General features: G+C 37.6%; 1 protein-coding gene across 2 annotated transcripts in view; it reads right to left on the bottom strand.

The window, feature by feature from the left end:
* The window catches only part of LOC149298345 (A-type voltage-gated potassium channel KCND3-like), a 190,044-nt gene extending 171,343 nt beyond the window's left edge, over positions 1-18,701 (bottom strand). For both annotated transcript variants that reach the window (XM_089487472.1, XM_089487471.1), the window contains exon 1: positions 17,596-18,701. In XM_089487472.1, coding sequence (XP_089343598.1) covers positions 17,596-18,701 — 1,106 coding nt within the window. The remainder of the gene's footprint in view (positions 1-17,595) is intronic.
* Between the last annotated feature and the right edge of the window lie 458 nt (positions 18,702-19,159).

Raw genomic sequence — 19,159 nt, forward strand, 5'->3', positions numbered from 1 at the left:
CATCTCTGGGTGGAGAAGAAATGTTTTGGCCCAAGCCTGCTGACTCTTCACCAACTCTGAGGTTAGCCCTTCCTCTATGCAAGGCTCAGCCTGCCACCGTGGGAAACATGGGTATCTTAAACTGCTGCCCCTTAGTCTAGCTAGTTGATACTATAGCAGATAGCAGCACACCTCCCAACCCTTCTGTTTTCCCCAGGACAATCCTAATTTTGTACCACTGAGATGCCCCGCCGTGTTACTTTTCCAGGCAGTGGGAACAAGGGCCAGATTAGTACTGTATATTGCAGGACCTCAACTGATTGGTACACCAAGCTGTTGAGTTGTTTGAGATTTTGGCAGTACAGATATAAATCACAGCTTCCACATGGTCTCCTTGTGATGCAAGGATGCAATATATATATAATGTTCATTTGCAAATGTCAATAAATTAATAGATATGTCAATATTCCATAAAATCTGTAAAATCAACGGGGAGAGAAAAAAATAAACCAACAATTTATTCTTCTTCCCTTCACAGCTGGAATATGCATATTAATAAATCCCTCTGTGACATAGTTGGAACCAAACCTTTCAGTATCTTTCTTGCAGACACAATTAGCACGTAGGTTGCTGGGCAACAGCACAGAAGTCAGAGGTGAAAGAACAAAAAAATCACAGATGAGATACTGAATTGAAGAAGAAGAAAAAAAAAACAATAAAGATCATCGGCAACCTTTAGTAATTAGAAATCCTTTGTTTAATGTGGATAAAAAAATAGAATTTTCTCGCTACATCGGTGCAAAGTGTTTTTCCATCCATGCATAACATGGACGGCAAAAAGCCTGCAGGAAATAAAAAGACGTGACACACGAACAGTCATTTGTGAATTATTTATGTAGATTAATGCAGAATGTATTATGTTTCTCATTTGGGTCTATAGACTTAAACTGGTATCGGAGAGCCTGGGGTAAAGGAGATAACTTTCAAAATAGCCCTTAAGACACTCGTGCACAAATACTCTAAAACCATCACTTGCAAACATAACCATTCCATAAAGATTTCGAGGTACAAAACCTCTGTTGTGTACATGCATCTTAACCTATGTGTCATGGTTATGGGTTGCCATGGAGACAGAATGCAGGGGTAAGAAAGAGTTAACTTGGAGACAGGCATATTTAAGAGGAGGCAGATAAAGGGGTCAAATGGTCGTAAAATAAGAAAGAAATATATATTTTTTAATCTTAGCATTAAATACAGGTTACATACAATAATGTAACCTAGCAGTGAGGTTGTTATTTGGGTGACATTCCCCACTGAAATACTACAATGGGCTGATTGATTGTGGAAACGCTACTATTATACTGATGTCATTTCTTCTTCAAACTTTCATCTTAAACATCTGTTTGCTTACCACAAAGTAGCATGATTAGGATTTAGCGTGTTTAGTGAGATTGGGATCATTTTACAGACCTAAACACATATAATAATATGCAGCTGCCAATACTATTCGCTGAAGAGGGAGTTTGCACGAGAGTTGAACCTGGTGAACGTCTCCTGCAAGAAGGTCTCAGTTGACACTTCGCAATGCTTAGTTTATGCTTCTTAAAATCCCCCTCGCTGATTTAGCTATGCATAAAAAAGAGTCAGCTCAATAAAAGCAGGCAAGTTCCAATGTATGTACATAATACAAGTAGAGCTTTCAGAATGCTTTTGGACAAACTGGCCATTTTAGCAGAAGCCCAACCTATTCTAAGTACCTTTGTTAATGGCCTTGATGTAAGGGTAGATGAAAATAAGTACAGAATTTTTTTTTACAGAGTGCATTTAGCTGGCTATAATGGTAAGTTCTACATAGAAAGCTTTTTTCCTATTTTACATTACAAATACAACCGTTAAGCCCAAACATTACTTCTCATTGATGGTCAGGATACAGTAAAAGTCTTGGAAGACATCATCGACAAAGTGGATTTGAACCCAATCAAATATCAGATTTATATGTTAATTCTCCCTCAAATTCAATTTTCCATTTGAAGTCACAAAAAGGCAGGAAAAAGTATATTAGAATTGGCCCCCATGTTTAACAATTCATGAACCCGATGTGCCTTCACATAAATGGTGGATTTTCTTGTCTGCTCAAAATCCTTGGAAATAAATGAAGAGGAAATGGAGTTTAATATGCATGGAATGGATTGATAACAAATGATGACTACCCATCAGAATTTTAAAGATATTCAATATTTCCCTAAACCATCATTCCAGGAATAAATATCTCCTCCTGCAGGAGGAATATGAATCTCAACCTGAGGGTTTAAACCTAAATAGTTGGAAAAATACAATTAACCAAAGGATCAATTATAATGCAAATATGTAATTGCTACTTTCAGCCTTTTTTGGGGGGAAAAAAGTCATTTTATGTAGTAAAATACACAGGCCTTTATTAACTTCAAATATGTGCTTTATTCTGCCGACCTTTGTTTGGTTGCAAGCTGAAACGTTCTAATATACAGTATGTTTGTTTGTATATTAACCCTTCCTGTACTTAGGGTATTTTGTGCCCCCAAAACCTGGAGGTTTTTTTTGTTTTGCATTTTTACCATGTTTTTAACTACGATTCATCTTTTTTTTTTTACTTACCCACTATATATATATATATATATATATATTATTATTATCTTTTATTAATATAGCACCCTATTTATTTATATAACAACCTATGCAGCGCTTAATACAATACATATATTCAAGGGGTATGACAAGACGAGAATTGACAGACTAAGACAAACCGATACATTAGGTGGAGAGAGCCCTGCTTACAATTGGCTTTCATTTGATACCACTTTTATATGTATATTATAGTATGAATAATTCATTAAAAAGAAGCAATTTTAAGAAAATCTTCTTTGCAAACCTCCATTAATATGTTTAGAGATCCACTAGTGTGTTCAAGCTACCGTGGCCTTTCTCCAACAGACACTACAGCGCTTCTGCTGCAAGTCTTTGGGGGAAAGTTGGTAGAATTCTGTGCAGAAAATGCTTGGCAAAATTCTTGTGCTGCGGAAATGAAAGGTCAAGGGGCTGCTCAAACAGAAGACCTGTAATCATGTTCAGCTGTTATTGTAGGTGAATGTATTATTTCCTTGTGTCTGTCTTTTGATATAGTATGAATAAATTAAGCAAAACTATGGATTTCTAAACATGTTAATGGAGATTTACAATCAAGAGTTTTTTTCCTGTACTAGCTGCTATGGTCCATGTGGTCCCACAGGCTGTGGTTTTTACAAAGAAAAAGGCTTTCAAATAAGTTGACACTTAAATACCGTATTTGCTCGATTATAAGATGACCCCCCAAATCTGAATATTAATTTAGGAAAAAAGAAAAAGCCTGAATATAAGACGACCCTATAGGACAAAAGTTTTACCAGTAAATGTTAATTCATCTAAACTATTTTTTTTTAATAAAAGCTATGATTGAGAAAAATATTTTGGTTTTATTTCCTTCTATTTTCCAACCTGCCCCCCAGTTATGCACATCTGCCCCAGAAATGCCTTATACCCCCTATATGCCACTGGGCCCCATGATATGCCTTTTAACCCTCTAAATGCCACTGTGTCCCATGATATGCCTTTTAACCCTATATGCCACTGTGCCCCATGATATGCCTTTTGACCCCCTATGTGCCACTCTGCCTCCAGAAATGCCTTATACCCCTATATGCCACTCTGGCATTTAGAGGGTTAAAAGGCATATTATGGGGAAGAGTGGCATATAGGGAGGTTTAAGGCATTCAGGAGGCAGAGTGGCGTATAGAGGGTTAGAAAAGGCATTTCTGGAGGCAGAGTGGCATTAAGGGGGTTAAAAGGCATTTCACAGAGCACTCTGCCTCCAGAAATGCCTTATGCCCCCCCATTTAACACTCCCCCGGCACCCCCCCAAACTTACCGGTGCTTCTGACTTCCCTGTCATGTAGCCGGGGCAGCGTGTAGATCCCACGCACTTACGCTGCAGCCGGAAGGAGGCGTGGCTAGCAGCGGGGGTTGTCTGCGTCCATCGCGCAGACCTTCCCCGACTGTCAGAGATCAGAGTTCCCCGCACCGATCTCTGACAGCCGGGGAAGGTCTGCGCGATGGACGCAGACAACCCCCGCTGCTAGCCACACCTCCTTCCTGCTGCAGCGGAAGTTGTCTACGCGAATCGCTAAGACATCTACACACTGCCCCAGCTACACACCGGGGACTCAGAAGTACCGGTAAGTGGGGCGGGGGGGGGGACAGGAGGATCCAGGTCCCCCTGCAGCTGCGGGGGATCTGGATCTTAGTCGTCTCATAGTCAGACCTATTTGAGGTCTGATTATAAGACGACCCCGATTATAAGACGAGGGGTATTTTTCAGAGCATTTGCTCTGAAAAAAACCTCGTCTTATAATCGAGCAAATACGGCAATAGTTGTCCATGTACACATTATAGCCATACCTGCGAATTTTCTAAATGAGCTGACCCTGAGACTCATGAGGTATTAACCCTCTAATAGCCCATTGCGAAGATTTTATTTAATGACTTGTCAAATATGTTAACCAAATGGCTCTAGTACAGCCCTCTCACTTAATTGAGCTACCTGCATTCAAGCAGAAGTATCATCCATAAGATACCAGTAGCACAAGCACAAATTTGGATCCAGGTATAAGGCTATAGTTTATTTTATTTTTTTTCTGCCTATTTCCCTATTTAGGAAAACATAAATCATCCCTAACTGCCCCAATTCCCTCCTATCCAAATCTGCCTTATAAAACAATTTAAAAAAGTATATATTGATCTACACAGCAGTGCAGAGTACAAAACTGGCATCAAGCTATGGTGAGTGCTAGAAAGTGTGTGTTTGAGGCAATAATGGGGAATTATATTTGCAATACTGGTGATATTAAAAAAATAAATTGTCTGGGACGAGCTGCAGAACACGACGTACCACTCTGCCTGTAAAACACTATTGCATAATACAAAATGGAGAAAGAATTACGGCTTCGGAACCACAGGCTGGTATTCATTGGTTCCCAAGGACTGCTTCCCAATGGATGTGAACACCGCATTATAAAATGGATTAGATTTGAAGCCCATCTATTTCATGGGGACATAGAACGCCACAAAGGGAAAAAAGGGTTAACCTCCCAAAATAATGCCGGAACTGACAGCTTTTATGTCAGGCAGATAATTGGATGTAGCACGGCTGCTTCAAATATTTTTATGTTTCTGTTTTTACTCATATATAAGTCTGTGTTGCAGGTTCACACATTAAAATGGCTGTCAGCCAAAGATAAAACACAATTTTAATAATAGTAGTTACTAGATTATACCTCAAATATCATTTCCCACCAGAAATACAGTAAGGAAAAGAGAATGATGCTGCAGGGCTTCTCTACTAGGGAACATTTCTCTACATACACCTGTCTTTATATGGCCCACATCTAAGTGGTGAAGTATAGGCTATAGTAACACTAAAAGGATATCAGTAAACTGAGAAACATCTGATAAAACTGGTGAGAATAAAATATTTAACTGCACCAAAATGGGGCATTTTCGGGAATTTGTTTCCATCTCTTAAGACAGCCTATGATATAATGTAATCAACACCAATGCATGGAAAGACAGGCATAGAGGAAATATGCATGATTCTTTTTTTTTTTAAGTCAGAGATCCTTCACTGTGAAGAAGTGAATGTGTGATTCAAATGTGTTTGATGAAGAACCACAGTGGAAAACATGGCCCTGAAATCTTCTGAGGAACTCTCAAAGGGATATGACGCACCTTCCATAGTTCCCAGGCTGGGCTGGATCTTCTAGCTCCTTCTCAGAGTGCTATGAGGAGGATCACTTAAGTCTTCAACCAGGGGTGGGAGCAATAAGGCATTAAGGTTTAATCTTCTGGAATCTGGCTCCACTAAAATCCATAGACTGATTTGACATTGCAGACATTGCTAAAAAAAAAACACCTAAAACATTTAAAAGGAACTATGTACAAAAGTAGATATAGCACAAGTGCACGCAAGACTGCAATTGTGAGAAAAAATATAAAATAATAAAAAGGTGCCCATAGTAGGCACATCAATCATTTGTTACAGTTCAGTAATTGGTACAATTTTTTTAGAACCCCTTCCATAGGGTTAGAAAGGGGCCACTGGAGCAAATGTCTACAATTGTTAATGCTAGTATTACCAAATAGTATGCAATACTTTGGTTTAGACCTAAAGATATTTATTTACTGGAAATAATAGAGCCTTTCATACAAAAGCAGTAACGTTGAATACTTTGCCTAACCTTGGCTTTGAGATTATGCTAAATAACATAGTCCTTTTTAAAGTATAGGCTTATCTCAGTAACAAATACTAAATACTGCCATATTGTCAGCTCACTTGATTTAACCTTCCTCAGTCTATATTTTGTATGACAACACTGAAAAAAACCAATAATTTTTAAAAAGTGATTTCAATTTTACTGTTTGTAGCAATTTATGTTACATTTAATCAGAGAGTACAAGTGTCTGCCTATCTAAACTGGAATCAGTGTATAGCATAACATACTCCATTCTTATTGAGAAAGATAAATGTCAAACTAGGTTTTCTAGTTATCTCTGACTTTTAACCGTTGGCATTAATTCCAATCAAGTGGGGTGACGAAGTCCCATTCAGGTATAAATGCATTTATTTTTAAATCTATTGGATGAAATGAGTGCTGACAAAGCACAGTTCTTACAGAGCATTGTTATTCAGAGAACAGGGCCAGTTCTAGAAAAAAGATGCCAATCCATCTGTCAACATTTTGGCGTCAGTTATTTAATATTCCATTAAGCTCTCATCTCATTCTGCTTCTGGATGTGAATTCAAATATAATAAACACTAGAACAGGCAGAAGTATATTGGCATTTTCTCAATCTCTTTTTTACTGAATGCATCTGAATTGATGCCAGCTAGCACACATCTACACGTCACGCTCTCTGCTCTTCGCTCTTATGAGTATGGATATAATGTGTCTTTGACATTTGAATTATGATTCCATCACTACAAGCTTTGGTTATCAGCGCACATGTATGCCGGCCCCTTCATTTGGAGATTTGATTCCCTTACATAGAAAGATAGAATTTGACGTAAGATAAGTCTAGTCTATGCCTTTTTTGTAATGTAAAGACTTAAACCATAATCAATCATTGATCTTGTCTTAGATTCAGGATAGCCATATGCCCATCCCATGCATGCTCCCATGCATGCAAGTTCCTTCACTCCATTAGCCTCTACCACTTCCGTTGAGAATTGATTTCATTTATCTGCCAATGCCTCAGTAAAATAAATCACCACTTAGTAATCTAAATGTTATTTACACACCTGGGAATTCTCTGGGTTTGACCAGAGTCTCAAGTTCTGCTTTTTCTTTTTTCGCCTGGCAGAGGAGCAGTGTTCGGCTATGCACAATTCTCTCCAAGCTCAATACTGTCTGAGGCTAGCCCTGCCCCCACAGATGACCAGCCCTATCCATCAGAAAGCCACTTCTCCAAAAGAGAGAGATTTGGATTGTCTACCCTGGGAAGTTCCTAGGTGGGGTTATACATTATTTACTAGTTCAAATACTCTTGTTGAGTTAGCTGTTCAAGGGCTTATAGAACAAAGTAAGGCATTCTGCAACTGACCTTGAGAGTCCTTTTGAAAAAATATAATCCTTTAAACAGTATTTCATTGTGCTCAGAGACAACAAATTAAACGCCAATTTGGCACCTTGTCTAGGGTCATCTGGAATTATTAAACTCTTTCATTATAATGTTCCTCAGTGTGATTCTCAGCTGTTATCTGTGGACACATTTAGTATTCACAAATGTAATGTATCCAGTCTCTCAAATTAGTGTTGTCTTCAGTAAAGTTTGAAGGCAGGACCTACTTTAAACTAATCCAATTTTATAAGCTAAATTTGGAGATGAAATGCTATTTCTCCCCATTCTCTCTAAAATGTAAACAGCGCCATTATTTTCCCCATTGTCCTCTTATCCTTTTGTATCAACCGTCTTCCCTATCATTAAAATGATAGAATATCAAAAGTTTTTCCCTACCACTTGCTATAGCCCAGTATGCCAGATGAGCAGTCTGGGCCTGTCTCTGGGTACATTACATAGGCGGGTAAAGTGTCTTCTCTTTGGTCATATTTGAAATCAACTATGTATAGAGAGGTAGTTTCTAGTTAAAATGCAATAAACAGGACACACAGGCCTGTTTTCACATGTAAACTATTTTATCTCAGTATAAATCTGTAAAGTTTATGTAAACTATTTCTTGTTTTAGTACATAAGTACTAAACATAGGTTAGTAGTTATGAAGGATTCTGTTATCCACAAACTGTCTTGTTATTTCATATAGTGTTAACAAAAATCAGGAACTGCTGCCTACCTGCAGAAATTTTTAATTAAGCTTAACTACAGTCAGTTGAAAACAAATAATATTTATCTACATAAGCAGCAAAATTTCAGCATTATTTAATTTGATCATATTAGGTGTTTATTGCAGTGGTATTGTGTCCCTAGGGCGCACACACAACTGAGAGTCATTGAAACATCCTGGAATTAAAACGTTTTCGTGCTAAATGTATTTTGGAGTCCAATTTGCATGGATTCTATGCTTCAAAAGCAGTGTCTCTGTGTGTGTGTTTCTCTTGATCTACAAACTTAATGACTAAGTTTACTAACTTGCTGACAATCATATATTATATATTTTTTTTTTTCAATGTCAGGTTAGAGGAAAAAAATCATAAAAATGTTACCATAAAGAATTCATCTTTTACTAATTGGAATTTTGGAATTTTAACCACAGTGCTCCTAAACTGAAGCAGGGTGTTCCGGCTCTTGTACAGGTTTGTTCTTTCTTCACTAAGAAAGTGATTATTTACTTCATGTTTTATTATTTCGTATTATCCCTAGGGTATTTCCATTTCTAGCAAAAGTAGCCTTTTGTTCAGCTACCATTTTTGCACCATAAATTGAATGTTACAAAAAGCATTCCCAAAAGCAATCGTCCTTACTCCTAGATTCACTGTGCATATTGGGAAATTTGTTGAGTGAGACTGGTCATGTCTGATATGGGTTGTTCTGGCTTTAAATGCAGATTATATAATTATTTCCCCAACCTGAATGTCTTAGAAGAAAATAGCAAAGTATCAATTTAGGGAGGAAGTGGAAGAGACATATTTAACATTTAAAATTTTTGGATAAGTTATACACTTTTATATTTTAAGAGTTTAATTACACTTTCATTAAAGAAATAAGACAATTTAAATGAAATAAGTACTGAATAGCTAAACATCCAGAACAAATACATTTCTTCAGTGCACACAACGTGGTTGAACATATTTCCCATAATGGCCTAAATTCAGTGCTAGACAAAATTGTGAACAGAAAACCTATAGATAATTAAATACCTATTTATATGTTGCAGCCTTTGGAAGAGTGGGTATTCAATTACTAATAGGTATTCAGGTTTTCTCTAGCATTGAATCCAGCTCAATATATTAGACAAAAGCTACTGGGCTGTATTTATTGCTGAAGGAAAATCTATCACAGGTAATCCTCACACAGATGCCAGAGGGAAAGAATAAGAGTGATACATTTTATCTCATTTCACGAATCTGGGACAATATATCAGATTTTAATTTTATTTTTGCCATTGCAATCTATGCCAGGATTACTATTAACATATATGTGACTTATGTCCAGCCTTGAATTTGGTTCATTATGTTTCACCTGCAGGATTTGCCTACCTGGTAACTTACCAGGTTTGGTTTCCCATCCAACCCCCCCCCCATGGGAATGCAGCTGAAATTGGGATAGTGGTTTTCTAAATATAGGGGCGGTTGTGAGACGAGAGTAGGGAGAAAGCTAGAAGATAGTAGGAGGAACCTATAGGTAACTGTGTATGAAAAAACACTTCTTCTCTGATTAAAGTTACTAAAACAGAGTCTCAGAGGACCTTTGGCAAGGTCCCAGATATAGATCCGTTACGTGAAAAAATCATAAACACGCCACGTGTTTCAAGAGTGGATGTTTCAATCTCTATCTAGAACTGCTTACTGCAGAGACCTGACCTGTTGTGAATGACTGGGGTGGTTTAATGAAGATAGTATAGAAGCTAGAAGATAATAGGAGGAACCTATAGGTAACTGGGTATGAGAAAACATTTCTTCTGTGCCCTAAGATTGAATATACTAACAGAGTCTCAGAGCACCTTTGGCCAGGTCCCATATATATCTGTTTAGTTAAAAAATCATAAACATCCCACATGTTTCAAGAGTGGGTGTTTCAATATCTACCTAGAACTGCTTACTGCAGAGACTTGACCTATCGCAAATGACTGGGACGGTTTGATGATTGTGACAGAACTACCTTGCTGGCCCAGACACAGCCCCCCCCTGAACTATGCATACACATGAGCACTTGCCCACATTCAGCCTGGGCATTTGGGCCATGGTTCCTCCTGTGGGGGAAGTGTGGGGGGTCACTTGTAAAAATGTAGGTTGAAATGTACACAGACTATCTGCTCACACCATGGGAGGCCCCTCCCAGATGTTTCTGTGGATAAATATGCTATATTCTGTTGTGTGCATGCTGACTGCTGCTGGACGTGATTTAGGGGACAACAGGTGGATACATTTCTGGGAGTGACTACAGCTCTCTTGGTGATATGTTTCATAGCATTGTACATTTTAACAAACACCTGCTTTACTCTTTAAGCAGTAATCTCAAACGGGCAATGTAGCACTTTCCATATAATAATCCGTCTTTTACATGCCAATTAAACTGGGAAGAATAAGTTTCAGTATATCGTTTGAATGGTTGTATTAATAAAGCCATGATTAGGAGTAATATATTTTTTTTCTCATAACTGTTTCAAATGTTCATAGCACACACACAGCCTCTGATCCTGTTGTTATCTTGGAAGGTCTGCTAAAATGACTAGAAAGGTATAGTTATTAGAGAAATCTATTAAATGCCTCATTAAAGGAACACAGTCTCATTATCTCATTTGGGTATCGATACTAATGTTTCTAACATGGCTTAGACTTTCCTCCAATGAATTACATACATTTACATAACATTTAGTCATTATTTTGTGATACCTAAAAAAAAAACCTTACCATTATAAATACAGCCTGTATTTATTCGTGCAAAAAGGCCGAAATATAAAATAATAGCTAAATATTTGCTGAGCAACTACATAGAAAAGGAGTTAATCTTCTGAGAATTCACAGCTAGCAGTGAACCAGACAGGAGTAGGTCTCTAAAGACCTAGGGAAGACTGTAGTGAAATGTACTTAAAATCCATTGGGTTATGGTTGAATTGAAAGTGTATTTCAAGCCTTTTCCTGTTCTGTGTCACTAGCATAAATGAGTTTGCTGTAATACGTACCATTTGGAATTGCTAGCTATTATGTATTTAAGAATATTTTTTTACTCTGTCATCTCCTGATCATATAGGAGGATCATTGAGAAAAAAATTGTCAACAAAGGAAATATGTTTTCTTGTATTATTCCTCAATAGCAGAGGTAAACAAAGGTATCCCATTTTTTCTATTCTGCTTCAGGCAAAGTGTGATCCATTATTTTTTTTTCCAGTAACAATTTTATTTTGACACAGATTATGTTGCAGACAAGAAAAATTGTGGAGCCACATGCTTGGTTTTTCAGTGGGCAAAGTAGGCTCCTGAAAAGTGTTCCCTCTAAGCTGTGCGCTTGTGCGCGCGCACATAGCTTTTTTAGAGAGCGCACACGTCCAAAAATTGTGCGCACAACAGTTTTTCCCAAAAAAGAAAAAAATTATAATTTTTTGGAAACTTTATGCGGCGCGGATATTGTGCGCACAAAATTTTTGCTCTGTGAAAATTTTTGCGCAAGAGAAATTTTCTGCGCACGCCAACTAAGAAAAATTAGATGGAACATTGCTCCTGAATTCTCTTGAACACCCCAGAGGTTCCTCTCTTCGTAGGGGGTCTCTCCCTCAGGCTATTTGGTATCACGGTAAGTTTCACGTATCCCTTTTGGAGTGTAGCCCCAGAAGTTGAAGATTCAGTGGTCCAGTGATCCATTATGGCCTTTACTTTGGCACATTTGGCTTCTTACACTTCTTATTGAAGCACTGCTCCTCAGGCCTCAATAAATAATAAATGCTGTCTGGGGTGTTCTCTGATGTAGTAAGTCTAGATGATAATGTGACCTCCCTTGCCACCAACTAACCCAGAAATATATAAGTAGCAGAGCTGGACAAATCTATGTGCAACATTTACGATCAACCATTATTTTTTAAGAAGCCCAGAAGGCCCGTACCCATAAAGATCAATATATTCCCACTAAATGTGGGTATCAGTAGTAAAATGAAACCATGGCAACCTGACTCCTAGGATTAGCCCAGAACTTAAAAGAAATAGATTTAATATTGACTTGTTACAGAACTGAATGTTGTCCAACAGCATTTGTCTATTCTTTTCAGATTTCTTGTCATGAGGCTGATTTTACATCATGCAACATTTTATTGTAAAAAGTACAATTTAACATTTAATAGGAAAACTATTATATCATAAGAAATAAGTAATTCTAAGTAGTATAATTTTCAATTAAATACAATCTTGCCGCATGTACTTATTAAGATAAATTCTTCTCACTAAAAATAATAGTCAAATTTAAGTTTCATGGTGAAGGCTGCATTCTGGCCCATCCTCTACGGCATCCTTACTCAGAGATATTATATCTCAGCACAAAGCATAAGACACATGGCCACAAAGGTACGTTTCAGGGTGGTTGTGCCAGGCCCTAGGATGGTGCATGCATGTGGTAAGTTAAATGCGTCAGAAGAATCTAGAATGTTCTCAAGTGCCACTTTACAAAAAAGCGTTCATTCAACTCAGGTTTCCACTCTATAATATAGTTATCTAAAATCCAGTGAAACAATATTTTACAGTGATTGCTTTCTACCTCTAGAGATGCTTCCTTTTACCTAGATTTATGCAGCTAATTCACATGAGCTAGCCTAGATTGACAATATCGCATATGTATATATCCTTGTGTAATGGGGCAAAGGAACCTAGGCTTCTAGTTGATTTTTCAGACTTTTTTCCCCCCCATAGATCACAGAAAAGGTTTGGTAAACTGGCCTAAAATACACAAACATTTATATGCATATCAAAAGTAATTTAAATATGACTTGTGCTAAGAGAATGTGGGAACAAACGATGCCATACAAACCTACATACTAAAAAAATGTATATATATATATATTTTGTTTTCAATGTGATATAAAAAATATGAATATATAGCACACAAATAAGAAAAATATATGTATGAAAGGGAATATTATAAAGCTAGTTTACAAACAACTGTATATGCTTATATAATTTATAATTAAATTGTATTATTGAAAAATCCAGGAAAGACGAAAATACGAATTCTATGAACCTTTAGAAGGTCATAACCCCTAAATTTGAAATAGCCAAAGAAGGTCAACTGGTTTAAAGGGTGTTGGTAGCGATGTGGTTGAGGGCAATTACGTTTATAAACACATTCTTCAGATTGGCACATCTGAGAGGTATGTTTGCAGTTATGATACCACCATTTGGCATTTTTGGATATAAATGGATTGGACCTCACCATGTTTATGAAGATGTATATTGGAATTATCACTTTTGAATTATAACTAATCATATCTGGTGTGCAAAGTGATATCTGGCACATCAATAGATGGCCATGTGGGCTTGGAATGCCCTTTCAATTCTATTCCATACAGAGGCTCTATTAATTGTGTAGCCAAGCTGATATGACTCTGAAGAGAGCTGTTGAACATTTTTTTTTCTCAAAAGGCATTTATGTGATAAGGTACTATAATATACTTTATGCAGACTTTAGCCTTTTACTTGACTGCAAGGACTTTATGGAGATAAGGCAATTACTGGATGCCGGGCGCAGAATGATGTTCGAACCTGGAAACGGAATATCCATGTCTTATACCACTTATCTTGGCCCTACAGCTGTTGATTCAAGAGATCAGAATCCATCTCGAATAAATTTATATTCTGTTTGTATTAGTCTCTATGTGATGAGAGCCTATTGAAAAGCCATCCTTTCCATTCATCTTCAATGAACCTGCAATAAAATTAAGGATGCTCTTTGTAAAATCTAATATTTAAAGTTTGTATGGGAATATTGCTTCATCAAACGCTCTTCAGCATCTGATCTGAGATTAATATCCCAATGATATACAGGCTTCTTTGCTTATTGTGCTATGCAACATAATAGAAAGTAAAATTGGAACATTAGGAAAAATGGTGATCATTATGTTTAACGTCAACAGATTAAATATTAATAAATCTCACTATAACCTTACAATGGATAAAATGCAATTTTCCATGTAAACATATGACTAAAATTTACCTATCATTGCTCAATTCAATATGTATTAAATCACTTCAATAAGATAACTTTAGTTTAACTGCCTCTTGGTTTCATGAAATTCTTTTCTATGGATTTTCTCTGTGACTTCTGTGCAATTAGAAAGTGGCCAGGGGCTAAGACGGAAACATAGAAAAAATGATAAAAAAGAAACAAAAAATGGTTTGTTACTTAGGAGTTAGTTAACTTTTTTATATAGGCCACATCTATATATTTTGACAAAAGATAGGGCTTTGAATATACGAAAAATCGAGAATGTTATTGTGTAATTATGATAATTTTATTGCAACACAGGTAGCTATATCTTCAAATCTGCATAAACGGTCATTTGTCATTATCTACTTTTATATATCTTACCCCATTTTTTCTTGAAACAAGGCTAGCTCCTGGGTTTCTTGCACTTTAAATTACCCATAACGTGTTTTTCTTTATATAAAATTTTTACTTTTGGGTACACCGCTTGTAACTTTACTTTTTCCAATAATAATGGCTAGTTTTCTTTTAGTTTGGATAAAACATATAAAGCAAATTTGCCTGTTTTTGAAAATTGAATATTTTATTTATTTACACTGCTTTTGTCTGGCATGGAAATTCAGACCCAGAACAACAAAGGCCACTAATTGCAGATGATGCAGCATATAATCGCTACAAGTTTAATGACAGAGAAATGTATACAAAAAAGGAGATGTTAAAAATCTATTGAATTATTTTTAGCAAATAACCTTAAAGTAGTAGGAATATATGATACAAAGTTCTTAACAAAACCAACCATATCCGTCAATACACTGGTTTTCACTGAGCTATAAATACCTTATTCAAAGGACCTATGTATATATGTACCCCAATGTAAAAATCTTGAGGATCCACTGCCCTAATTAGTCTGTAACATTACTCACCATCTAATATCTGTTCTTTATTATTCCAGCATTATTCATACGTTTTAACAACCTTGAGAATGACAACCCAACTCCCAATGTTCCGTTTATCACTAGCAGTGACGTTTTTAAGTCCTTGTCCCATAATCTCACTTTTGGCAGTAGTCAGAAAACTGGTTGCTGAGATCAGAGGACCACTCCTGAACGACCATTGATCTGTAGAACTGACCAAGGTTTAGCCTAACCTAACCTATGTGACTGCCTCACAACCCTTTCAAACTGAGTGCTAATTGCAGAAGTTTATATATATATATATATTATTATTATTTATTGTTTTATATAGCACCATCAAATTCCGTAGCGCTGTACAATTGGTAAAAGTATTGCAGGAGAGGGACTAGGAAAGGTGAGCTAAAGGAATATGGGAGGGCGTTAGTGTGTTATGTTGTAAGCATCCTTAAAGAAGTGGGTCTTGAGGGATTTTTTGAAAGAAATAAAGGGAGGGGGGAGAGACAGATAGACCGGGGGAGGGCATTCCAGAGGATATATATATATATATATGGTACTAGAAGTATTATTAAACAATCATCTACAGACACCAGACAAGCCAGAAGGGACTCGTCAGCATGAGGTTGTGATACTGGCTTAATAGTTTAGGCTTGATGAAACAGCTGTCCATGAGTGGTGATCTGGCTATTGCACCTCTTCCCGAGTTTTGTCTAAAGGCTGTCTTGTACAGCGGGCAATTACTTTCAAGGGATCCATGTATAAAGTGGATATAGAGGCAAAGGTGATAATTGTTAACCTTATTTGCATGCGCCTACCCAGAATCCCTTGTGGTTGTGGCAGCACCATGAGTTTTCTGAGGAAAAAACAAGCCTTCTGGCTTTCTGGTGTCTGTAGATGAGTGTTTAATAATATTTCTACTACCCCTTAAATTTAAATGGAAGGTTTTCCATCACCTTTACCCACCATAACTTATGTAATGGTATATATATATATATACATATACACACATGGCTTAAAAAGTCATACATTTCTACAAAGGCCTTTTACTGAACTTACTTTATAGAAAAATACCATAATATACCATACCATATGTGGTAAAGTGTATGGGAGAGTGGTTGATGGGATATATGTCTCACCTGGTTACCTCAGCCAGGCCTGGTAGCAAACCCAGGTGCTCTCAGGTGAGGCTTCCTAAGCTCGTTACTGGGGAGGAGGCCTTAAAAGAAAGGGCTGTTAGGTTTTCAGAGGGAGGGAGACACTGAATGAAGGAGCAGCTACAGCCAGCGCTGCAGCCCACCAGGTATGAAGCTTTACCCCATACGAAACTGGTTACTTTGCTTTGCGTCAGACCTTAGGCTGCTAGAGAGGTATCCTGCTGTTTAGTTAGAGCCGGACAGGCTTATAGTTTGTTTTGTTTACAAGGTGCTCTGTGATTACAACATCTAAATAAACACGCATTTACGTTGGAAACCTGTGTGAAACTGTCATTGCCGCCCCATGCGTGAGCTGTCCCCTACACATATTATACAATATCCACATTTTTTTATGTCCTATAGTACACTGTATTTAAAAAAAATAACATATTATAAATGTGCATTTGTCTCGGATTATTTCCTTACAGTCTACAGACATCTCTGTGTATCCCAATGACTTGAAAATTGGATCAGATATCGGCGAGCTACTGCTGTTTACAAGTTCTGTTGCTAGGATGCGATACTCAATGGGAAAGGGGGTGGTAGAAAAATGTAAACAGAAATGAGGGGATTTGAGATTTTCTTCACATAAAAGGATTATATGCAGTCACAGAAAGCATCAGTGGCAGACATTTTTTTCTTCCCTTATACCCTTTCGTTTCTGTACCTATAAGGTTAATTGGGTAATATTCATCATGCCATTTGTTTCCCTTATGCAAGTTAATGGCACACTGTTTAATGCACAAACAGGACTACCAAACTCCCAAGACATCACGTAAAAAGTCACCTTCATCTCATCAACTGCTGGCTAATCGTGGAAGCAGGTAGAAGTAATGCACGTGTAGAATCCGCATAATAATAATCTGTTGTTTTACCACACCACTATCTACTCTAATTGATTTTGTGTGTCTCTGTAAGCAGCTTAGAGAAAAAAGAAAAATGCATTTGGAAATCCCTTAGGAGTGTCATTAAATGTCATTGCATAAGAGTGGAAAAAATTACCTGAAGGAAATGAAAGTGAAAGGTTCCAGAAACGCAATATATTTTTAAGTTGAAAAAATATAGTTAAAAAAAAATACACTTACCCAAGAGTTGTCATAGTAACAATGGTGTACCAAAAGGAAGCCGGGATACTTGTGAACTTGCTGGAAGATGACCCTTTTTCTGCGTAAAACATCACAGTGGCAAAGATGATGATTGCCATGGTCAGGGAGAAGAGGAGGAATCCCAGTTCAGAGGCACAGCTCTTCAGGGTGTATCCAAGAATCCGTAAACCCTGGGAGTGGCGTGAGAACTTGAAAATCCTGAACACTCGGAAAACCCGCAGAGTGACAAAAGCGCCGCTCACATCCTCGTTGTTGGTCATTACCAAGCCAATGTAGTATGGCATGATGGCTACCACATCAATGATACTCATGACGCTTCTCATGAACCTGTACCGACTGGGGGCTGCAAAGAGTCTCAAGAGATACTCTACTGTAAATATCATGACACAGGCAGTGTCCAGGCAAAAGAAGGCTACATCGTACCGCTCTCCACAGGGCAGTTCCTTGTTACCTGGCACAAGTCCACATGGAACAGTCTCAACAACATTTGTGATCACCGACACAGCAATAAAGAAGCCAGTTACATAGTAGAAGACTAAGGCTAAAGTGCTGGTATGGGGATTTTCAAAGGCTCGCCACATTGTCTCACGCAAATTAAGAGAGGGCATGGCTTCTTGACTGTGCTCAAATTCATTATCATCCATTAGCCTCTCTGCATTTTCTCGTTTTCTATCTTTGTATTCTTCGTAGCAACAGTCCCCTATGATTTCAGGCAAAATCCCATAGAAAGACAGCTCTTCATCATAGGCAGAGATGCATTCATATCTAGGGTAGTGCAGCTTGCCAGTTCTGTAAAAGTTTAGGATGCTTCTGAACACTTCTGGATCACGGTCAAAAAAGTATTCCTTGGTCTCCTCGTTAAAAAAGAAGTCCTTCTCTGTGCTTCCAAGAAGGGTGTCTGGGTACCTCTCCAAGGTAGTTCTCCATGTCTGGAATCGACGCCCACTAACATTGAGAATTATTAGTTCATCCTGCCTTTTGTTCTTGTCTGCTGGCGCCAGTGGCATAGGACAGTTGGCCACTGGCATCCAGCCAATAGCGGCTGCCCTTGCAAAGGGTAGCCATGCTGCGACCCCAGAGGCCATGAGGACGCCAGGTCCAGTAGGCCACTCGTGAACCTTCAAGATCAGTTTGTCTTCAGAGAAAAACCATCTGCAAGAACATAATACAAGCAAGTGAAACTGAGCATCAGTCAAATAAAGAAAACATAATATAAGGTTTTGCTAGTATGGAAACACAATAATATAGAAAAAAACATTAATTTCCCAGTTACAAAGTCATAATAATTGTACATACTCAAGTCTTCCAAATGTATCCTCACAAATAAGTATTCAGATGTTTTCGAAAGGCCTCAAATTATCTATGTTAGGTTTAAATGTTTTGAATAATTCTAATGGCTGCAAGTTAAATTGATCTTTGATTAACTGCTGACAATGAGATGCTTCTTGGAGAGCAAAATAATTTTAATAAGCTGTCAAATGATGCTGTGTAAAACAGAACCTTTGTGAGTAACAACTATGTGAGCTATTCTGAAGCTTCCACG

Source organism: Sceloporus occidentalis, unplaced genomic scaffold, assembly GCF_023333645.1.
Source record: "Sceloporus occidentalis isolate IW3139 unplaced genomic scaffold, rSceOcc1.0.p SCAF_33, whole genome shotgun sequence".
In the NCBI taxonomy this organism is placed as follows: domain Eukaryota; kingdom Metazoa; phylum Chordata; class Lepidosauria; order Squamata; family Phrynosomatidae; genus Sceloporus; species Sceloporus occidentalis.